The sequence below is a fragment of the Lutra lutra genome, chromosome 8, assembly GCF_902655055.1.
Source record: "Lutra lutra chromosome 8, mLutLut1.2, whole genome shotgun sequence".
NCBI lineage: Eukaryota > Metazoa > Chordata > Mammalia > Carnivora > Mustelidae > Lutra > Lutra lutra.
In genome coordinates this window covers 122,116,522-122,138,176 of record NC_062285.1, presented here as the reverse complement: position 1 = coordinate 122,138,176, position 21,655 = coordinate 122,116,522, and the positions used below count along the sequence as shown (strand labels likewise).

Below are 21,655 nucleotides of genomic sequence, written 5' to 3'. Positions count from 1 at the left end.
AGTCAAGTATTGGTAATCTAATGTGATTCATTTATATAGTATTTATATTATTTGATAACTTTGAAGAGAACAGGGATATGGGTGAGGCCATGTGTGTTTTGTGAATTATTTCCTTAAACTATCTATATGGCTCATTTTAAGACACTTAGTAAAAACAAAAAGAATGTAGGCCTGTTTTGGTAACAAGGTTAAAAGAAAAGGGGGAAGCAAAGGTCCTTTAAGAATGAAAAATAATGGGGCACCTGGGTGGCTCAGTGGGTTAAATAAAGCCTCTGCCTTCAGCTCAGGTCATGATCTCAGGGTCCTGGGATCGAGCCCCACGTTGGGCTTTCTGCTCAGCAGGGAGCCTGCTTCCCTCTCTCTCTCTCTCTGCCTACTTGTGATCTCTGTCTGTCAAATAAATAAATAAAATCTTAAAAAAAAAAAAGAATGAAAAATAATATACACCAGTTTGAGAGATGACACTGAGAGGGAGACTAAGGTTCCCTCGTAAATGTACAACAATTCCTTGCTTAAAAACATCCACAATATACTTTTTTTCAGAACAGCACTCGTCTTCACAGTAATTTTTCACAATGGAAAAAAAACCCCACAAAACCTTAACTCCAAATCCATGCCACAATGGCCAAACATATAATAACACTGACATCACTTTCTAAATGCTTCCTTCTTCACTTTGTGTATAAACATAGTCTCCTCTTTGTGAAGCAGTATGGACTGGAGAATATTTGTCTTTCCTTATGAAAATAAATCCAAGGTAAAATAAATGTGGCTAGTGCCTCAATTAATAAATTAAGAAATAATTCCAAAAAAGTTTGGGTGAGAAAAAGTGAGAGAAGGAACCAATGTTCTTTGAAAAATTATTATACAGCTAAAGACAATGTGTGTTGTGATAAAATCATTTTTATTATACTTTTTTGCAGTTGTTAAAATTTATTTGGTCCTCTTTAATAAGTTAAGGATTTCAGGTGGTAAAGAGGTATTACTTCTAATACAAAAAGTAAAACAGAAAGGGCTGGTGAAACAGGTAAGCATTAAGACAGCCCTGCATGGACAATCCCAATGAACCTTATCAGTACCAAAATGGAAACTGACACCAAGAGCTAAGAAGAAAAACAATGCTCTTTGCACAGACAGCTAAATCTGAGGGTATCTGATATACGGAGAAGAGTAGAACAACTAGGTAGAGAATAAGAACACAAAAGGACAAAAAGTATGAGAAACAGTAGTAAAGGGAATCTGAAAAATATACCACCAACAGGACTGTAAGATTATTTTTAGTCTACCAGAAGAATGACTAATATACCACAGGAAGATTTCTTTAGTATAAGCTACAATGCCAGACACATAGTCAATTTTAAATAAATAACTCTCCTGCACAGAAGGATTCTGAAGACTAGAACAGAATACCTCAATGGCTCCATCTTCACCTCCAAATGCAATGTACTGAAGATACGGACTTAGGCAGCAGCAACTAACTTGAGCTTCAGTCAGATAATCAATCTGACCTGTTTTTCCATTAATGAGCTAATGAAAAATAAGGCACAATCAGTTATCAGGCCGTAAGAGCAGTATCTATTCTTTAGAATGGACTTAAATTGAAAAAATAAAATGAAACAGAAAATAACCAACAAGAGCTCCCAGGGGAACAACAAAGCCCTATCCTAGTCTCAGCAGCTGCATTTAGCTCTTCGCACCTTCATTTCATTTCACTTTTGTGGTTCAAATACATTTTCATAAAATAAAATGAGCTTTAAAAGGTTTAAAAAGCAGCTGCTGTGTGCACCACCTGAGACACATCTGCCTGATTTATAATCCCACAGCTAGCTCTGCACCCGGTTTTCCATTTCTTCACAAAAAAAAAAAAAAAAAAAAAAAAAGTCCATTTTAATAGGGCTATCGTTGTTAAAGTACACTTCTCAGATATTTTTCAAGGGTGCTAGTGATATGGGACTGAGGATACCTAAAAAGCCATATTCAAATAAAAATGGGTTTTATATCCTCTAAATCGCTCACAAAACAGGATAAATTAAGATTCCCACCTTTCTGAATCGGGGAGAAGGGAGCTTTGGAGAAGAACCCATAAGTATAATTTGGGTGACTGGACTTATAATGCTTAAACAAAGACTACCTAATTTCATAATATGTACCAATGCTAATTATTATGTTTTTAAGTCTCATTTATAAAGTCTCATCACTCAATTAAAAACTGTGACCTGGGAAACTACATCTCAAGCTTAAATCAATTGTCAGCTACCTCTCCCATACTGTTACAATCTAAACAGGGCACCTGGGTGGCTCAGTGGGTTAAAGCCTCTGCCTTCAGCTCAGGTCATGATCTCAGGGTCCTGGAATCAAGTCCTGCATCGGGCTCTCTGCTCAGCAGGGAGCCTGCTTCCCTCTCTCTCTCTCTCTCTCTGCCTGCCTCTCTGCCTACTTGTGATCTCTCTCTGTCAAATAAATAAATAAAATCTTTTTTTTTTTTTTAAGATTTTATTTATTGGGACGCCTGGGTGGCTCAGTTGGTTGAGCAGCTGCCTTCGGCTCAGGTCATGATCCCAGCGTCTTGGGATGGAGTCCCACATCGGGCTCCTTGCTCGGCAGGGAGCCTGCTTCTCCCTCTGACACTCTGTCTGCCTGTGCTCTCTCTCTCTCTCTCTCTCTGACAAATAAATAAATAAAATATTTAAAAAAAAAAGATTTTATTTATTTATTTGACAGAGAGAAAGATCACAAGTAGGCAGAGAGGCAGGCAGAGAGAGAGAGGGAAGCAGACTCCCCATTCAGCAGAGAGCCCGATATGGGGCTCGACCCCAGCACCCTGAGATCATGACCCGAGCCGAAGGCAGAGGCCTAACCCACTGAGCCACCCAGGCACCCCAATAAATAAAATCTTTTTAAAAAAGAAAAGTCTTGGGGCGCCTGGGTGGCTCAGTGGGTTAAAGCCTCTGCCTTCAGCTCAGGTCATGATCTCAGAGTCCTGGGATCGAGCCCCACATCGGGCTCTCTGCTCAGCAGGGAGCCTGCTTCCTCGTCTCTCTCTGCCTGCCTCTCTGCCTACCTCTCTGCCTACTTGTAATCTCCGTCTGTCAAATAAATAAATAAAATCTTAAAAAAAAAAAAAGTCTTTAAAAAAAATAATAAAAAAAAATAATAATAAAAAATAAATAAAAAAAGAAAAGTCTTAAATCATTTCCCAACATGAAATAAGCAGTCATATTTGTTTCAGGTACAAAGATTACAGGGTATCAAAAAAGGTACTCTTTATTTTACAGTATCTTACCCAGCAGATTCTGATCTACTAGACATTCAAAATGAAGACTGAACTGCTAAAATCTGAATTTATCTTCTTTCTCTCAAAAATCAATTTCCATATTTTCCTAAGTAATGACTAAAAAATGTTTTGTTCACTTAAATGGAATTATTGTCAGTTTAACTATCCCCTAACCTCTCCACAAACATTGACATAGAATAAAATGATACTTTTATAGACATAAGACTTCTTTCTGAAGTCTCACAGTTATGACGACTATTAAAGAAAGGTTGCACAAATTTAATAAAGGTAATACAAGCATGAGGACACTGAACTTGACAAGAAAACTGCATTGAAAAATATCCTAAGTCGGCTAAAAATCCATAACGAGGCATGAACATTCAATTCCACACCCCAATTCATCCCTGAAATATAGAGGATTAGGAGCTCCACATCAACATATTAAGGATGACAGTAAGACTTGTAAAATATAGAACAAGGGGTGTCTCACACCTTGACTCTGATCCCTGACAGTAGGCAAGGAGAAATGGCCACACGCCAGAGACAGTTTACTTCCACTTATCTGTCTCCAGAATTTGGATCCCACCTTCATCCCATAACCAGCTCAGACTTCTGAAAATAAAAAGGACCTTATAGGTAAAGGAAGTGAGGCTCAGAGAAGTGTACGATTTACTCGAACATCACATAAAACTAGTTGACAGGAAAGCTTACGCTGCACCTGTACCTCCTGAGCGAACAGTCACTGTTCTTTCCACTACAACAAGCTGAGCTTTACAGCTTGTTACGCTTTGCCCTACCCTCAGTCAGTCTGTCTCAAGTTCTCCTCCTGGACTCCATGCAAATCAAGGATGTGATCATAGACACCAACTGGAGAGGAGTGAAGTGAGACGAGGTATCACTTCTTTTTAATCCGAAATACAAGCATATTTGAAACCCAGCTCAAAACCTACACATTTATTCAACTGATACCTACCGAGCACCTGTTAGATACTACACAATTATGCCTGATCCCAAGTTCAAAACCGAATGAGAAAAATGTGAATTGTGAGTTCAATCAAAACAAATTTTCCAACTGTTTTCTAAAAACTACTCACCTGCAGTCGTTTTATATTGTCAGCTGCAAGAACCATCACTTCATTTTCTTGAAACACAACATCTATTTCTTGCTTTAACACTATAGCAGAGTTCTTACATACTTTTTTTGTCTCCCAGAGCTACTTAAAGAGATTAAAAAAACCAAAATAACATAACCATATCCTGAAATACGTAAAGAGAAGGTTTAGAATCTTAAACAAAATACAAAACATGCTTCATACTCAAAATACCTATGATGCTAGAAAATTTTCCATGATTAGATTATAATCCAACAACAAATATTTGTTAAATATATGCTATAACAAGTTATAGTTAGTATAGAGGAGTAATGGGTGCTAGAGCCAAAATGCCCAAGTATGAACTCTAGTTCCCCCTGAAGTTGTGACTTGGGGCAGGTTACCTAACCCAGTGTTACTCAAAGTAAGAACTCCTACTAGTCCTCACACTATCTTGATACCAAGGAACCTATACCAGAATGTAAATAGATCAACTATATCACTAACGTGCTGTTAGCCATATGCTTACTGATATGATTAATCTTTTTTAACAAGACTTTCTTGATGAAGGAAGCAGGGAGTTGAATTACATTCTGGTTCGTTTATTGAGACTGGCACTTTAAGCAGGACTGACTTAACCTCCCTGTGACTGCCTCCTCAGCTGCAAAAAGGACTGTTGTGAGAACCAGCAAATATAAGTATAATATTTCGCATGATGTCTAGCATACAGTAAATACTAAAAAAACTGTAGCTACATTGTGTATGAAACACTATATTAGATGCCACAGGGATAAATGAGGATCCCTGGCCTCAAAGACCTTACAACTGAAGACATGTGAACGAGCTGGAAGAGCAGTGCAGGACTGAAGGTGAGAAGTAAAGCGAATCTGTACTTAAATTCAAAGTAGAATTTGGAAAGTACCATAAGAAAAGGACATAGGGTTATAGGACATTAAGGGAAGAAGACATTCCCTCTAGGTTATACCAGGAAGGGCTTTGCAGAAGATTGGGAGAACTTGCATGAATGCTAAGATTTCAACAAGGAGAGAAATAGACAAACAGGGTATTCCAGACATAAGAAACCACATAAGCAAAAGAAGCAGGGAACTACAGGGTAATGGGAAAATGTGAGCAGCCCAGTGTAGGTTACCTGTAGGAAAGGAAAACCTGTAGAAAAGAAAAACTGCAGCAGAATGAGGCCATACTGTGACGAAGTTCAGTGTAGACTTAGGAGTACCTACTAACTTTCAGTAGACAAGGGAGCCACTATCTGTTTTTGAGCAAAAATGAAATGACTGTATTGTACACAAAGAACATATCCTGGAAGCAGCATGTAGAAAACCAAAAAAGAAAAGACTGTGGCAAGGACTAATACATGTTTCCTCACTGGCAGTCAATGTGTGATTCTGGATCTCAGGGTTGTGAGTTTGAGACCCACATTGGGCATAGAGATTACTTTAAAATAATAAAATCTTTAAAAGAAAAAAAGAGAGAGAGAGAGAGATGAAGAGGCAACATGTAATGAGCACCTAAATTTGAAATGAAAAAGGAGAATAGGGGTGCCTGGTGGCTCAGCTGGTTAAGCATCTGACTCGATTTCAACTCAGGTCACGATGTCAGGGTTGTGAGACTGAGCCCTGCAATGGGTTGCAATGGGCTTGTACTAGGCATGGAGGCTGCTTAAGATCCTCTCTCTTCCTCTCCCTCTTCTAACGATCTCCCATCTCTCTCTCTCTTCCTCATTAAAAAAAGAGAAAAAAAGTAGAAATAAATGAAAGAAAATGGAAAGGCGAATGTTGCTGGGGATTGGGGGTGGGGAGGGACAGGGTGGCTGGGTTATGGACATTAGGGAGGGTATGCACTATGGTTGAGTGCTATGAATTGTGTAAGACTGATGATTCATAGACCTGTACCCCTGAAGCAAATAATACATTATATGTTAATTTTTTTTAAAATAGAGTAATTATTGATGGGTTAAAAAAAAAAAAAAAGAAAGGAAAATGGGAAGGCAGAATCCATTAGAATTGGCAAGTAATTAGATATGGAAATTTAAAGTGGAAAAAAAGAGTCAAAAATTAAGTCAACATATTACCTCGTAATATATTTAAATTAACTAAAATATAGTTTAATCATTGGACTTCTCTAGCACCTGGCTCATGGTAATACTCAATGAATGGGACGTTTCGGATAAATGAGACTGTTATAGTCCATATAATAGCACTTTTCAAGGATAAATATTAATCTAGTAGTTTTTTGTTTTATTCCCCCAATACTGCTCATCAATTTCTTAGTTTCTTAGATGTAAACATCAACAAATGTCTAAAATGAAAATCTCAGTATTTCTCACCCTGATTGTCTGGTCATCAGAAGATGTCAAAAATGATGATCCATCAGGAGAAAACATCACACAATGAACCCAACTTAAATGTCCTCTGCAATCAGCCACTTTCAAACACGAATCCATATTCCACAACTACAGAATAAACATAGCATATAGGAAATAACATTCATAAGCATTTCGAACATTTCAAGAATATTGAAAAAAAGCAAAAGTTAACCAGTAATTTCACTTCTAAGAATAAAGGCAAAAAACAAACTAGCAAAAACACAGAATGACTTGTACAAAAGATTATTAACTGCATCTTATTTTTAATGCAAAAAAACTGAAAACAACCCAACTGACCATCAGTAGGGAACTGACTGAATGAACTACATAATGGAATATCATATAACTGTAAAAACACCCAGATGATGAATAATCACTGGGATATATTACTTACAGAAAATAAGCAAAGAACATATATATTTCTACAAAAGAGTATATATAGGGGCATCTGGGTGGCTCAGCCGGTTAAGCATCACCTTGGTCTCAGGTCATGATCCCAGGGTCCTGGGATCGAGTCCTGCAACAGGCTCCCTGCTCAGCAAAGAGCCTGCTTCTCCCTCTGCCTACCGCTCCCTCTCCTTGTGCTGTCTCTTGTCTCAATCTCTCTCTCTCTCTCTGAAAAAATAAATAAAACCTTAAAAAATAAAAATAAATTTTTTTAAAAAGGCTCTGATTTGGAATCATGCAAACATTTTTTTTAAATAAAAAAAATAGACTGTTTTCCACTGTCATCTAATCCTTGTTTCAACTAATGGCAAAACCCTACAATAAATGAATATGCTAATTATACATGTGCACATTTCTGTTATTCATGCTTATTATGAATTGTCAATGTCTGCCACCCTGGCTGCATTTTGTCCTGAGTTCTGCTGTAAATTACTCAAATATATTCCAGCCTAATGAAGTACCATATGTGCCTGAGTTCCTCTCATTACACTCTGAATGACAGACCTACTTTATGATTTCAGAACAAGCATGAACAAAATAAGTACTTCATCACATGCACAGTGGTTTTCAATCAGTGAGTTCTGTGGTTATAAATTAATTGTATGAAATTTTCTTTGCCTTATCACTAGAGTCCAAGCTCCTGTGGACATACAAAGCTAAAGGCCAGAAAGGAAAGTGGTTCCTTCTTGTTCTTCCTCATCATTTCTCAGAGCCCCCAAAAGCAGGTTCCTATTTTAAGAAAAAAGACAATGTTTCCTGGAGCTTTCTAATGGTAAAGGGTAGGGATTTTAGAAGTGACAGAAAAGGCTGAAAGAAGAGTTGCTCCTCCACTCTTCCTTAAAATCCTGACAAAAACCCAGAAAGAGGAAATTTCCAACCACAATTACCTTGAGGATCTACAAGTAAGGTACAAGATCTACCACATCTGAATCTTTCAAGACAAGGACTCCACTGAAGAGAACACTGCCCACAGCACCCTATTTCTTCCCACCATTTCAAACAGGGCTGGAGCTTATTCACATTCACTGCCCGTGCTTCCAATGGGTAGATTCTTGGCAGGGAAGTTCGTGTTAGTTGCACTGTACTTGCTTCTGTACTTGGAATTAAGTAGAGATTACAGAGCACACCCACTCACTCTCATCTTTTCTGTATCTCCATGCTGATGAACTACAGCTCAGAAACTCTCCCCCAACAGCTTTGCAGTGCGGAACAAGGTTGTCAAACTCACTAAAAATTGCTGAAATAAGCACGGAACACTAAGGAAGTACTCGGAGTAGTCAAGCTTCCTTTGAGAAGAGCCTGTGAACCAAGTGGATTTCTCTGTTTTCTGGATAAAGGCCCATACCCACCTTCTTGCACTGTCATCACAAGGAACTTCAAATTACCTGATGGTAAGACCCATGCAAGGAATAAGAAATAATAGAGCTAGGAAAAACTAATCCATCTTTGGGGGAAAAAATCAAGAACTCACTGCTTTTTTAAAAAAACATAGCCTTTCACTGGGTGAAATTCTTCCAGGACCAGTTAGATACAGACTCTGAATACAAAAATCTATCACTTAAGTACAAAATTATAAATACAAACAGGCAATTTATAAGTCATTTTACTCATTAGTGCTCACCAATGAACATTCTAGGTTAACCAATTCAAAATTGAACTTTTGTCTTATTCTTCTCAATGATCTAAGAAATCTGAACTGAACTGATCTCTCATCCTTTTTTTATAGAAGATCCTTTCTTTCATATTGTTTAAAAGACGCCATGTTTCTGCCTAGGAAACCCATGTTCATTCTACTGTTTCCAAAGACCTTAGCACATGCTAGCCATTCAAGAAATGCTTGGTGAATGATACTGTCACTCCCTGTGGTATTACCAAATAAAATCTTCAATCACTGCTAAAGTAATAAAACTGGCTATACAGTTTAATATCCTAAAACTACAGGTCATTATGCTGTGAAGAAAGTGCTCTACTATTTCTCAACTGTCCTCAGTAGTGAATGGTTTAAATAGCACATTCTTTGGCCTCCTTGTACCTCTGGAGACCCAACTTCACAGAGTAAGTGAACTACTCACCTCCACACAGCACTGAGACAAAGCCACTACTGCCAAATGATTTTGTGGGGAGAAGTCACAATACTGGATGGTGCTGTGATGGCCGGTATGGATTTCTGCCAATAAGCCGCTGGTATGAATGTCAAAAAGCTGTCAACATAAAATAAGTATCTATGAAAGTAAAATACTTTTAAAAATAAGCTATACTCAAAATGAATCTAAATTTTTAAGTCCTGAAAAAACACAATTACTAAAAACTGGCACACCTATTGAAAGTCATAAATAAGATATAAATCAATATACACATACTTTTAAAATACTGCTCATCTTGAAACATGTTTCCTATAAAGAAAAAATTATCATGGATGATCTCTCAAGCTAGTCTGGGGAGAAATAAAACCTTTGTGAATAAATGAATGGACTAGCCAAATTAACATACAGAGCAGCTCTCCTGAATGCCTGTTTATTCAAAAGAGGAAAATGGATATTCATAAATGAAGATGATCAAAATAATATAGAGCAGAGGCTTGCTACAATGAAATTAGCTCAACTATTTCTATTTCTCTTCAGAGCTATCAAATTACTCCATTATGATCATTTTCCCATTTTTGAACTAAAAAAGCTATTTTTGAATAATGCAAGCTTCATTTCAACTTTTGAAAGATTTTTAAGTGTTGAATATATTCTTCTGAAGCTTCTGCCAAATGATAAAAACATTTATACCAATATATAGTATTGTGATTTAAGACCAGGGCATTGTCCAGAGGAAAAAAAACAAAACCTTCCAGTGGGAGCCATGAATATGTTTTGTGAATGCGCAGCCCTTCAAACATGCACAGATGGTAAGCAGCACAGCATCAGGAGCCAAGAACAAAAGACAGGAAACCATACTTAAAATGCTTCCCAGACTAGAGGGTATCATGCTTAGTGAAATAAGTCAATTGGAGAAAGACAACTATCATATGATCTCCCTGATATGAGGGAGAGGAGATGCAACATGGGGGGTTAAGGGGGCAAGAGAAGAGTAAATGAAACAAGATGGAATTGGGAGGGAGACAAACCATAAGTGACTCTTAATCTCACAAAACAAACTGAGGGTTGATGGGGGGGAGGGAGGTTGGGAGGGGGGGTGGGATTATGGACATTGGGGAGGGTATGTGCTATGGTGAGTGCTGTGAAGTGTGTAAACCTGGCGATTCACAGACCTGTACCCCTGGGGATAAAAATATATTATATGTTTATAAAAAATAAAATTAAAAAAAAAAAAATGCTTCCCAGGACAGGTCATTCTTAAAAATTAATGGTAGAGGGGCACCTGGGAGGCTCAGTCATCAAGCGTCTGCCTTCAGCTCAGGTCATGATCCCAGGGTCCTGAGACAGAGTCCCACAAGCTCCTTGCTCAGCAGGAAGCCTGCTTCTCCCTCTGCCTGGTCTGCATGCTGTTCCCCCCTACTTGTGCTCTCTCTCTGACAAATAAATAAATAAAATCTTGGGGGAAAAAAAATTATCTTTTAAAAAAAAAAAGTTAAAATGGCAAATTTAAGATATATTTTACAACAAAAAAACTTTAGGGGTGCCTGGATGGCTCAGTCGTTAAGCGTCTGCCTATGGCTCAGGTCATGATCTCAGGGTCTCTGAGATGGAGCCCTGCGTCGGGCTCCTTGCTCAGTGGGAAACCTGCTTCTTCCTCTCCCACTCCCCTAGCTTGTGTTCCCTCTCCTGCTGTATCTCTGTCAAAATAAATAAAATCTTTTAAAAAAATTTTTAATCTTCATGTCTTATAAATGCAATGATTCCTTTTCTGTTCCTACAAACTTTAACAAATTTAAGACAAAAGGAGATATTTTTAATTTTGTGCTTTATAAAGGTAGAAACTCAGAAGCACCCAAGATCGAAGGGTGACAACAACTAGATCAATAACAATATAAATGGCTCCTCAGTGAGTTTTATATAACTATACGGTATAATTCGATCTTTAAAATTGTACTATTGGGTGGCCCAATATGTTAAGCAGATGACTTGATCTCAGTCTGGGTCGTGATCTCAGGGTCATGAGTTCAAGCCACCCATTGGGCACCACGCTCCACGCTAGACATGAAGCCTACTTGAAAAAAAATTACACACACACACACATACACACACAATCTCGGGGGATTTGAGGAGCTCTCAAGAGACTTAGGCCTCTTCCCAGGTCTGTGTTCTCACCGAGGAGAAGGCAAAGTTCAGTTCAAGTGCAAAGACAGTGAAGCCCAATGGCAAAAAGCTGGATGAGTTTGAGTCTGACATCACCCAGGCTCACCTTGAGCTGGAGATGAACTCAGACCTCAAAGCCCAGCTATGGGAGCTGAATATAATAGCAACCAAGGAAATTGAAGTAGGTAGTGGTCAGAGAACTATTATCATCTTTGTTCCCATTTCTTAACTGAAATTTTTCCAGGAAATCCAAGTCTGACTAGTTCATGAAGTGGAGAAAAAGCTGAGTGGGAAGCTCATTGTCTTTACTGCTCAGAGGAGAATTCTACCTAAGCCAACTCGAAAAAGCCATACAAAAAGTAAGTAAAAGTACCCCAGGAGCCACACTTTGACAGTCATTGCATGATATAATCCTGGTGGGCGCAATTTTCCCAAGCAAAATTGTGGGCAAGAGAATCCATGTGAAACTGGATGGCAACTGGCCCATAAAGCTTCATTTGAAGAGTAAAGCACAGCAGAGCAATGTGCAGCGTAAGGATGAAACTTCTCTGGTGTCCATATGAAGCTCACCAGCAAGGATGCTAACTTTGAATTCCCAGAGTTTCAGTGGTAAACAAAAATGATTAAATAAAACAGTCACAGTAAAAAAATAAATAAAATTGTACTATTTGGGGTCTGGAGAATAGGAAGAGGTTAAGGAAGAGATAAAAGGATACGAACTTTCAGTAAGAAGATGAATGAGGTCTGAGGATCTAACATATAACATGGTGACTATAGTTGATAATACTGTATTGTATAAGTGAAATTAAGAAAGTAGAAATTAAATGTCCTCACCAAAAAAAAAAAAAAAAAAAAAGTAAGCATGTGAGGTGACAGATGTGTTATTTAATTCCATGTGGGGGGAAGCTTTTCACAAAGCATACAAATATTAATTCATCATGTTGTATACTTTAAATATCCTACAATTTTATTTGTCAAGTGTACCTCAATAAAGGTGAAAATAAAACTATAATATCTCTTATTCAAGTCTTTTAAAATTACTATTTGAATGGAATATCACTGGGTCATAAATCAGAATACCTACCTTTCCAATTCCAGGGTATAACATGGGACAAATTATTTGGCTGCTCTGAACCTCAGCTGCCTCATTATCAGTGGAGGGCTAATGAAATCTGCTGTGTCCCTTGGATAGTTATATTAAAAGAAATAATATGTGAGAGTACTCAGAATATTACAAATGTAAGCTGTTATTAGATTTTTAAAAAAGGAGAGCATTTTCTTGTCATTCACTATTTTTATATATTGTCCTCATTTATATCACAGAACTCTTACAATATTCTTCAGTTACTGACAAATATTTCTATCACATTCAGCAAATCCTAATGAATTTCAGGGGTAAGAAAACACTGTGAAAATCACCTAAACCAATGTATTCAAAATTGTAAACAAACAAAAAAAAGCGGAAACTATTCCATGTTTTCAATAAATTTGAGAAACAATGGACTAACCAACATAAATTATTCTGTATTAAAGAATTTCTGGAGGCCTTAAGTATGTTGGTATACACTGAGAACTCTAATAGGGGAAAGCAACACATAACATTTCCCAAACCTATGTGACCATGGAGACCTTTCCTCACAGAGCCTACTGACCACCTCCTGGAACACAGTTCTGAGAATTATGAAGTTAGGGAGCCAACCCCATATCATACAGCTATACTTTGATTATATCAATAAACAGTGTACAATGCAAAAATCAGTTGACATTTTCATTTTCTTTAAATCAGGCTAAATTGGCTTATTAAAATACTGATACTTACAAAGATTTTATTTTTTGCTGCCACCATTATCCTAGCACCATCAGCAGACCATGAACAACATTTCACTATCACTTCCATATCCTCTTGAGGCTCCTCTGAATTTAGGAAGAACTGCTTCACATCAATGCTTTTCCTCTCGTTTGCTGATTTCACATCCCAAAGCTTCAGATTGCAAAAATTTTAAGAAAGTTTAAGTTTGTTTTAATCTCAAATCACACCTCTAGAATTTCACCTGGATTAAATGCAAATATTCGCTTTTTCTAATGAATTGTTTTCACTTATGCATGACTTTAAAAATTAAGTACTCCAGCGTCATTCAGCGCCTTCCTAAGAAGAAGAAACAAACAAACAAAACTAGAACCACTGCCTGAAACGCAAAATGCATAATGTAAAATTAAATAAAATGTTAAAAACTCCTTGCATGGTGTGGAGGAGGCTGAAGATTAGGTGTTGACAGGAAGGATGAGACTAGAAGGTGAGAGGAGGCTCACAACTTGCCACTGCTGCCCTCTGCTGAGCCAGGCATGAAGCGCCCACCAACTGCATGCACAGCCGGGACGCCACACAGGGCGCAGCCTAGACCGAGTTACAAACATAGCAGAACATCCAGGGATCTAAGGAAGCCTCTGAAAATAGAAAACAAAGAATATGCTGAAAGGAAGAAGACACCTTGTGTGTTTGGTGGTGCCAGACAGAGCTCTGAAACAACTAGATCCTGAGAAATGGGATACAAAAGACTCTAAACCTCCCCCACTAGCAGAGCCGCCTGAATAGCACAAAAGAAAAAGGCCTTCAAGAAGGCCCATCTTCACTCCCCTAGGCCTTGGGCAGCATCCCAGCTTCATAGAGTGATAATGGCTGCCGTGCCCAGACCAACAGTTGGCCAAGAACAAGGACGGAGAGGGAAAAAAAAAAAAAGAGGAAAAAAAAAAGCCGTTTCTTGGGCTTTAACTCAGCTTCCAAAGTACAGCTCCAAGGTAAAACCAGATTTGTCTGAGCAAGCACATTTCTAAATTTCTTTCAAGTTTAAAGATGTGTTATATACACTAAGGAATATAGCCAATACCAAAATATTTCCCCTTGCAACGAAACTGGAAGGAACAAGAGACATCAGATACTAAAATAGCCCTTTTCTTGATACTTAAAGAGAGAAAAAAAAAAACAAAACCCTACATATGTCAGAAGCTTCAGTCACATCAACTAGGATACATGATAAATCAAACTGTTTCCCTCTTAATATAAAAAAGAAACCACTGCCTAGATTTAAGAAAGAAAAAAAAAAAAAAAAACCTAACACAACCCAATATCATTAAATCTACCTAAACTACAATGTGCATCTGGACCTGACTTCAGCTCCTATCCAATGAGTGATGAGAGTCCACATATCAAGGGACCAAGTAAATACCAGCATTTGATTTTGAGTAAGTCACTATACTATAATCAAGGCCCACATGCACCCTGGCCCTTGTATGTTTAAATGGCAATTTTTATTTTTTATTTTTTTAAAGATTTTATTTATTTATTTGCCAGAGAGAGAGATCACACGTAGGCAGAGAGAGAAGCAGGCTCCCCACTGAGCAGAGAGCCTGATACGGGACTCGATCCCAGGACCCGAGATCATGACCCGAGCTGAAGGCAGAGGCTTTAACCCACTGAGCCACCCAGGCGCCCTAAAGGCAATTTTTAAATAAAACTCACATTTTGAAATGGTTTGTCAACAGGGCCTGAAAAACACATGCTGATCAACATGATACCCTGCAAAATGCTTAGAAGATTACAGAGCCACTTGGCGCAGGAAATAATTTTACAGTTCTTCATCCTCTCAGAAGGCAAAAGCTTTAGAAGACTTTGACCTTGAAATGCTGTTATCCAATATCATTTTGCAGGACCTCTGCTTACTACCTGTCACTGTAACAGCATGAACCAGCTAACGATGCTGGCTTAATAGCACAGTGGGAAAGCTGCCACAAACACAGCAGTTCTCACCAAGAGTGCAGTAATGTCTCTCCCCTGCTGCTAGTTCTCTGTGCTCTACAACCACTTTTTGATACTCACACATGAAGTCAAATTCCTGTCTCTGAAGAGTTTTAATATTGTTTTTTTGAGTTTGGAGAAGTCTTAATTTGATTTGAAAGAATACAGCAAAGTTCTATCATCTTGAACACAATAACAACTATGTTAGTCGCTTTGAGATTATATAAATAAATTAGGTACGGAGAGCGCTCTCAAAGAGTTTAAAGGTCAATCAAGGAGGTAAGACATGCCCATAAGTGACTCTAATGAAAGGTACATCAAATGTATCATTTGAGAGTAAAAGATATAGCACAGTAGGAATGTTAGATCCAAGCTGTGGGCTTCAGAGAACAGGTTTTGCAGAAGTGGACACCCTGAAGGTCAGTCGACTGCAGACCAACTTAGGATAGACAGAATTTCAACACTAGAAAGCCAAAAGGAACACTCTATGGCCTAGATTCTAGGTTAAATGGTCAGCATAAGCTAAAGTACAAAAGGGGAAAGCAAAGACAATGAAAAGAAAGAACAGGCTACAGTTTGGGTGCAGTGTCAGGTGCCTGGACACATCCTGGACACGGCCCTCACCTGTTCTCAGAGCACCCTTTTACCATTTCCACAGCTTATCTATTCCCTTATCTCTCTCTCCAACTGGATTCTGAACAACTTCAGGCCAGGAATTAATTGTGTTTTGTTTTGTCTTAGTATTTAAAACCCAAATGCTTGTGTCTGGCACATAATAAGTATTCAATACTAATCAAAAAATACATTTTAAGTGAAAAGACAGATTATTCTCATGTTTCAAGCACAGGTGAGTAGAAACAATTGTGTTACTGAAGGAAATAGGGTTCAGGTCCAAGATACAGACAGAACACACAAATTCATCTTCATACCCTCCCAAAATCCATGTAAAAGCAATAGTAAAGAGGATTTTTTCTCTTTAGTAGTAGTTCTTTAGGCGTAGTTCACAAGGCAAAGGAGAAAGGAGGAAGAGATAACAACAACAAAACTGTAAAGTCTAAAAAAAGCAGAAAGATAGGCAATAAGGGGACTCCTAAACACTGCATCCTGATTCCACCATTGGGAAACCCAAGAAGCAGCCCAATTCATACCATAAAACTCCTAAAAGGCTAAGGAAGTGTACCAGATACCCTCTGTTAAGGGTGGAGAATCACTATAAATCCCTTGAAATCCCCTTCCCAACTATGCAATCCAGGTTGCTATATCCCTACTCTAGCTGAAGAGTAGAGGGTTTTCCTGCGCCCAGCACAGTTGAGAGCAGAGTCACCATTCTAAAAATAGGAAAATTAAGAGAAAGCCTATATCCCAAATGTTGAGATCTCTACCTAAACATTTCTTGCCAACTGGACTTGTACCCTACAGGGTAGGAAACTGAGGATTTTTCTCTGAATATCCAACAAGATCAAGACAAAAGATCTAAGGAGTCTGACATTAGGAGTTTACCATCAAAAATGGCAGGGATAACCCTACAGAGAAACTCACAATTAGCAAGCTCACAATTCCCTATCAGCTTTTTGGTGCTGCACTCTTAATTATGAGCAGGATACATATCTAATACACAGACAGATCTTCCTCAACTTACCATTGGATTACATTCCAATAAACCCATCATAAGTTGCAAATGCATTTAATAACATAACCTATTGAACATCATAGCTCAGCCTTGCCTACCTTAAATATGCACAGAACACTTACATTAGCCCACAGCTTGGCAAGATCTAACAAAGCCTATTTTATAATAGTGTTGAATATCTCATGTAATTTGTTAAATACTGTACAAAAAGCGAAAAACAGAATGGTACTATAGATACAGGACAGGCTGCGTGTGTATTGGTTGTCCACCCTCTTGTTTGCATGGCTGACTGGAGCTACAGCTCGCTGCCACGGCCCAGCATCACAAGCGAGAGTCACGCTGTATTTCAATATCCAGGGGAAAGATTAAAATTCAAAATTTGAATACAGTTTCTACTGAATGTGCATCACTTTTGCATCAACACAAAGCTGAAAAAGCCTAAGTCAAACCGTTTTAAGTCAGAAACCATCTGTAGGTATATCCAAGATCAGAGAGCTAAGCTAGATCTCTAAAAGGCAGACAGAAACCAAAACCAACAGAGGAAACAGCAACTATACATGAACACAAATTTTTTAAAACAAACTATTTTTTTTTAAAGATTTTATTTATTTATTTGAGAGAGACTGACAGCGAAAGAGGGAACACAAGAAAGGGAGTGGGAGCGGGAGAAGCAGGCCTCCCGCCGAGCAGGGAGCCCGTTGCGGGGCTCGATCCCAGGACCTCGGGATCACGACCTGAGCCAAAGGCATATGCTTAATGACCGAGCCACCCAGGCACCCCTAAAACAAACTATTAACACTCACAAAAAGATAAAAGATACTGCATCCATGAAACAAAAGTAGGAAAAAAATGAAAAAAACTGATCGTAAGAATGTGTACTTAAAAACATGACAACAGAAATTAAAAATCACAACAGAAGGATTAGAAAGTAAAGCTAGAAAATAAGGCTAAAGAAATCTTCCAGAAAGGAGGGCAAAAAGAGAAGGAAAGAAAAAACAAAGGTAGAGGAAGAAAGAAAAAGTAGAGAAGAATAAATCAAAAAATTAAAGGAAGCCTACAGAACTGAAGTATTTGAATTTTCAAATTAAAAGAAGCCACCACCAAAAAAAAAATAAAAAAAATAAAAAAAAATAAAAGAAGCCACCAAGGGGCACCCGGGTGGCTCAGTCAGTTCAATGTTTCACTCATGGTTTGGGCTCAGGTCATGATCTTGCAGTTGTGGGATCTATCCCCAAGTTGGGCTCTGTGCTCAGTGCAGAGTCGGCTTCAGATTCTCACCCTTTCACTCACTCTGCCTCAAATAAATAAATAAAATCTTTAAAAAAGAAAAAAGAGAAAGAGAGAAAGAAGGAAAGAAGGCAGGCAGGCAAGCAAGCAAGCAAGCAGACACCAAGTGCCAACCACAATAAATGAGCACAAACCCACACCAAGGCATATTATCACAAAATTTTTAAAAGAAAAAATACTGGGGATAAGAAGAAGATCTTAAAAGTTTCTGACAAAAAACAGATCACATATGAATCAGAATGCCTTCAAACTTTTCAAGAGGAACTTTAGAAGACAGACGACAAGGGCACAATGTCCCCAAAATTCCTAGGAAAAATAATTTACAACCCAGAAATCTATATGCAGCCAAAAATACCAATTAAATATGAAGTTAGACAGATAAGGTTTTAAAAATTTACCTCCCAAAGATTCTTTCTTAGGAAGCTAGAGGAGATTCTCCACCAATGTGAGAAAAAAACAAGAAAGAAGACAAAAAAATCTAAGAAACAGAGTTTTAAGTCAAGAGCAAAGCAAAAGAATCACCAGGATAATAAAGGAAGCTCTCCAACTGGACAATGGAAGTAGTTTCATCAATCAGAATAGAACAACAGAACACCCCAAGAAAGCTATTTCCAAGAAATATCAAACATATCAAACATCTGATATCAAATAACAAACATCTGATAAGCGTGAATAACTTAAGAAGCAATTTAGACAAGGATAGTTTAAAGATGAATTAGTGATAAGCACCTTAAAAAAAATAAGTATAATGTGTTAAAAAACAAAATTACAGTGTTAATGTACAACACATTTAATCCCAAGGAAAACAAGCAGCTAGTATGAGAAAGGAAAAAAACTCGTACTACATGACTCAACCATGACCAGTTACAATGATGTAAATCCTGGACACTGATCTAATCAAAATCATAAAACATACAGGAAAAAGTGGGGGTCAAGTTTGGGAAGGAAATACAGCTCAGTGTGGAGCACAGTACGTCTGAGGCACAGTATATTATCTAAGTGACAACAACTAAGCAGGTGGTTAGAGATGAGGACACAAGCACACAAGAGAAATGAGGGCTGGAAGTAACACAGCTCAAAGTCACTCACAGAAGAGATGAACCTCATAGAAGACATGAGAGTTCAAGCCATGGGACTAATGAACTGGGATGGGAGAAAGGTAACGAAGCTGGTATTTAAGTGAGGTATTTAAGAGGTACTTGAGGAACAGCTATTTTTGTATTATATATATATAAACAGCTATTATTTTATATATAAAAAGATTAAGAAGGGGTTAGAGAGAAAAAAGGAAAAAGTAGAAAACACTGATGTCAGGTGAGAGTTTCAGAAAGGAAATATAGGTGGGTGATGGGGGAAGAAATGAGGAATAATGTTACTACAACAAAAAGAGTAAGTCTTGGCTAAAGAAAAATTTAAGATTTCACACTAATCCAAAGAGCATCAACCTTTACAACAAAAACAATGGAGGCTGAAAATAAAACTAGATTTTACATGCTTCGAGGGAATACAAGAAAGATACTAGGCCTAACAAGTTTGAAATATGGAGTGAATAGTCAGGAAATGGAGGCTAGTACAGGTAGCTTATGAAGTCTAAAAATAAAGGGGAAAATAGAATGACAATTTCGGAGGAAAATATAATCCATGGAGAATCAAAGGTTTTTCACTTTTTTGTTTTGGAAAGGTCCAAGAACATGTGTTGGCTGAGGGAAAGGAACCCAAAGAGAAGAAAAGCTAAAGATACATAAAGAAAGAAAAAATAATTAGTAAAGCAAAGCTTGCAGGGGAGAAGAAAAAAAGGAACAGCAGGCCTAAGTAGAGAACTTTCTGGGAACTGCTTTGAGAAAAAAGAAAGGGAGCTGGGATTTTTATGACCATTTTTGAGGAGATTTAAGGAGGAGAATTCTTTTTTTTAATATTTTATTTATGAGAGACAGAGAGAGAGGGATTGTGAGAATGAGTGGGAGAAAGGGCAGAGGGAGAAGCAGACTCCCTGTGGAGCAGGGATCTCGATCCCAGAACACCGGGATCATAACCTGACCCAAACACAGAGGCCTAACCAACTGAGCCACCCAGGCCCCCTGAAAGAGAACTCTTAATGGGTGGTGTCAATCTTCTGAATAGGTAGGTATGAAGTAAGGTAATCTCCAGAGAGTGAAAGGGATGCAGTGACAAGACTGGGGGCTTAAGAACAACAGCAAAAATCTGGAATTGGAACTATGATGAATACAGCAACAAATCAATTAGGAATGAACAGAGCATAACTTGGCAGCAAAGAAGGCCAGTTGAGCTACACACCTTAAATTTATGAAATGGATAGTCTGGTTTCACAAATGTCTTTAACTTTAAGCAACGTAACAATAATGGAATAATGCCAAGGAAAATGGAATCTTCCCAAAACCTGGAATTAGCAACAGTGATAAGATGGAAAAACCTGACTTGAGATATAAAATGTTCTTCTGAAGTCATTCACTTAATAAAAAACAAGAAATAATAGGCTTATATAACTGAAAGATTCTCTCAGAAAAGAGTTGTCTTAACCCGTCCAAGGGTATTCTGAAAAGCCTCTTCAGATATAGATTGTCCTAAAGGAAGGGATAGGTATTTAGTATTTGCAGACAACATCATAGAAGTCAGAATCTATTTACCTGAATATTCTACCTAAGAATGCTCCCAACATCTACTAACATCTAGAAAATTCCTTAAGGTAGAATTCTACCCAGAAAGGGTTCCTCAATGCCCTGAAGTAATTTATACAAAACCGAGTTATCTTCAGTGACAAAAAGAGATCAAAGATTCGACCAGAGGATCTGCACCAACAGATTTTACCTTCCTTAACTGAGGAGTTACCGATAACATTAACAAATCTCTTCTCTAATGATCCTAACAAACAAAATAGTGCCCGGGAGAGTTCAAGTATTTCCCTGGAAAAAATATTTGTCAAGAAGTTTTATTGAGTGCATGTTTTGAGTATAATTCTGTAGTATGAACTTGAGGGTACAAGAAGCTATGATGTCTCTGCAGATCATAAATCTATATTCAGTCTCATCAAAGAAAAGAAGATACATGAAAATGAATGAACTGAACAGCACAACACATTTACAAGTGGAAACAAGAAGAGATATATATACACATATATAGATAGAAGGATGGATGTACTCAGAACCAGACAGACAGATGTGATAAGAGAACACTTTCTGAAGAAGGCTTTGCATAAAGGTTTGAGGGGCATTAAAAAATATAGGCAAGCGAATTGGAGGCCAAAATCCTAATAAAGACTAATGAAATATATATAGGAACAGTAGCTCACATAAGCTACCAAATTATCTCACCCAGAACAATTAGTGTTAAGGGGACTAGAAGAAACAAACCAGACAGGAACAGAGGTAGCAGAATGATTGAAGGTAAAGTGCCTGATGAGCCTGGGTTTATCACAATTTATAATGTAGCACTTTTGTGTCCCAGCTGAAAGTGGCAAGATGAAAATAGAGGTAGAAAGTTATTCT

At 37.9% G+C, this 21,655-nt stretch overlaps 1 protein-coding gene and 1 pseudogene across 5 annotated transcripts in view; one reads left to right on the top strand and one right to left on the bottom strand.

The window, feature by feature from the left end:
- APAF1 (apoptotic peptidase activating factor 1) overlaps positions 1 to 21,655 on the bottom strand; it is a 90,670-nt gene that overhangs the window by 20,103 nt on the left and 48,912 nt on the right. For all 5 annotated transcript variants that reach the window (XM_047740088.1, XM_047740085.1, XM_047740084.1 and 2 more), the window contains exons 18-22: positions 13,262 to 13,423; positions 9,271 to 9,399; positions 6,713 to 6,838; positions 4,369 to 4,488; positions 1,411 to 1,527 (exon numbers count right to left, since the gene is read on the bottom strand). In XM_047740088.1, the coding sequence (XP_047596044.1) occupies positions 1,411 to 1,527; positions 4,369 to 4,488; positions 6,713 to 6,838; positions 9,271 to 9,399; positions 13,262 to 13,423 (654 nt within the window). The remainder of the gene's footprint in view (positions 1 to 1,410; positions 1,528 to 4,368; positions 4,489 to 6,712; positions 6,839 to 9,270; positions 9,400 to 13,261; positions 13,424 to 21,655) is intronic.
- On the top strand, positions 9,423 to 12,055 carry LOC125106289 (40S ribosomal protein S7-like; annotated as a pseudogene).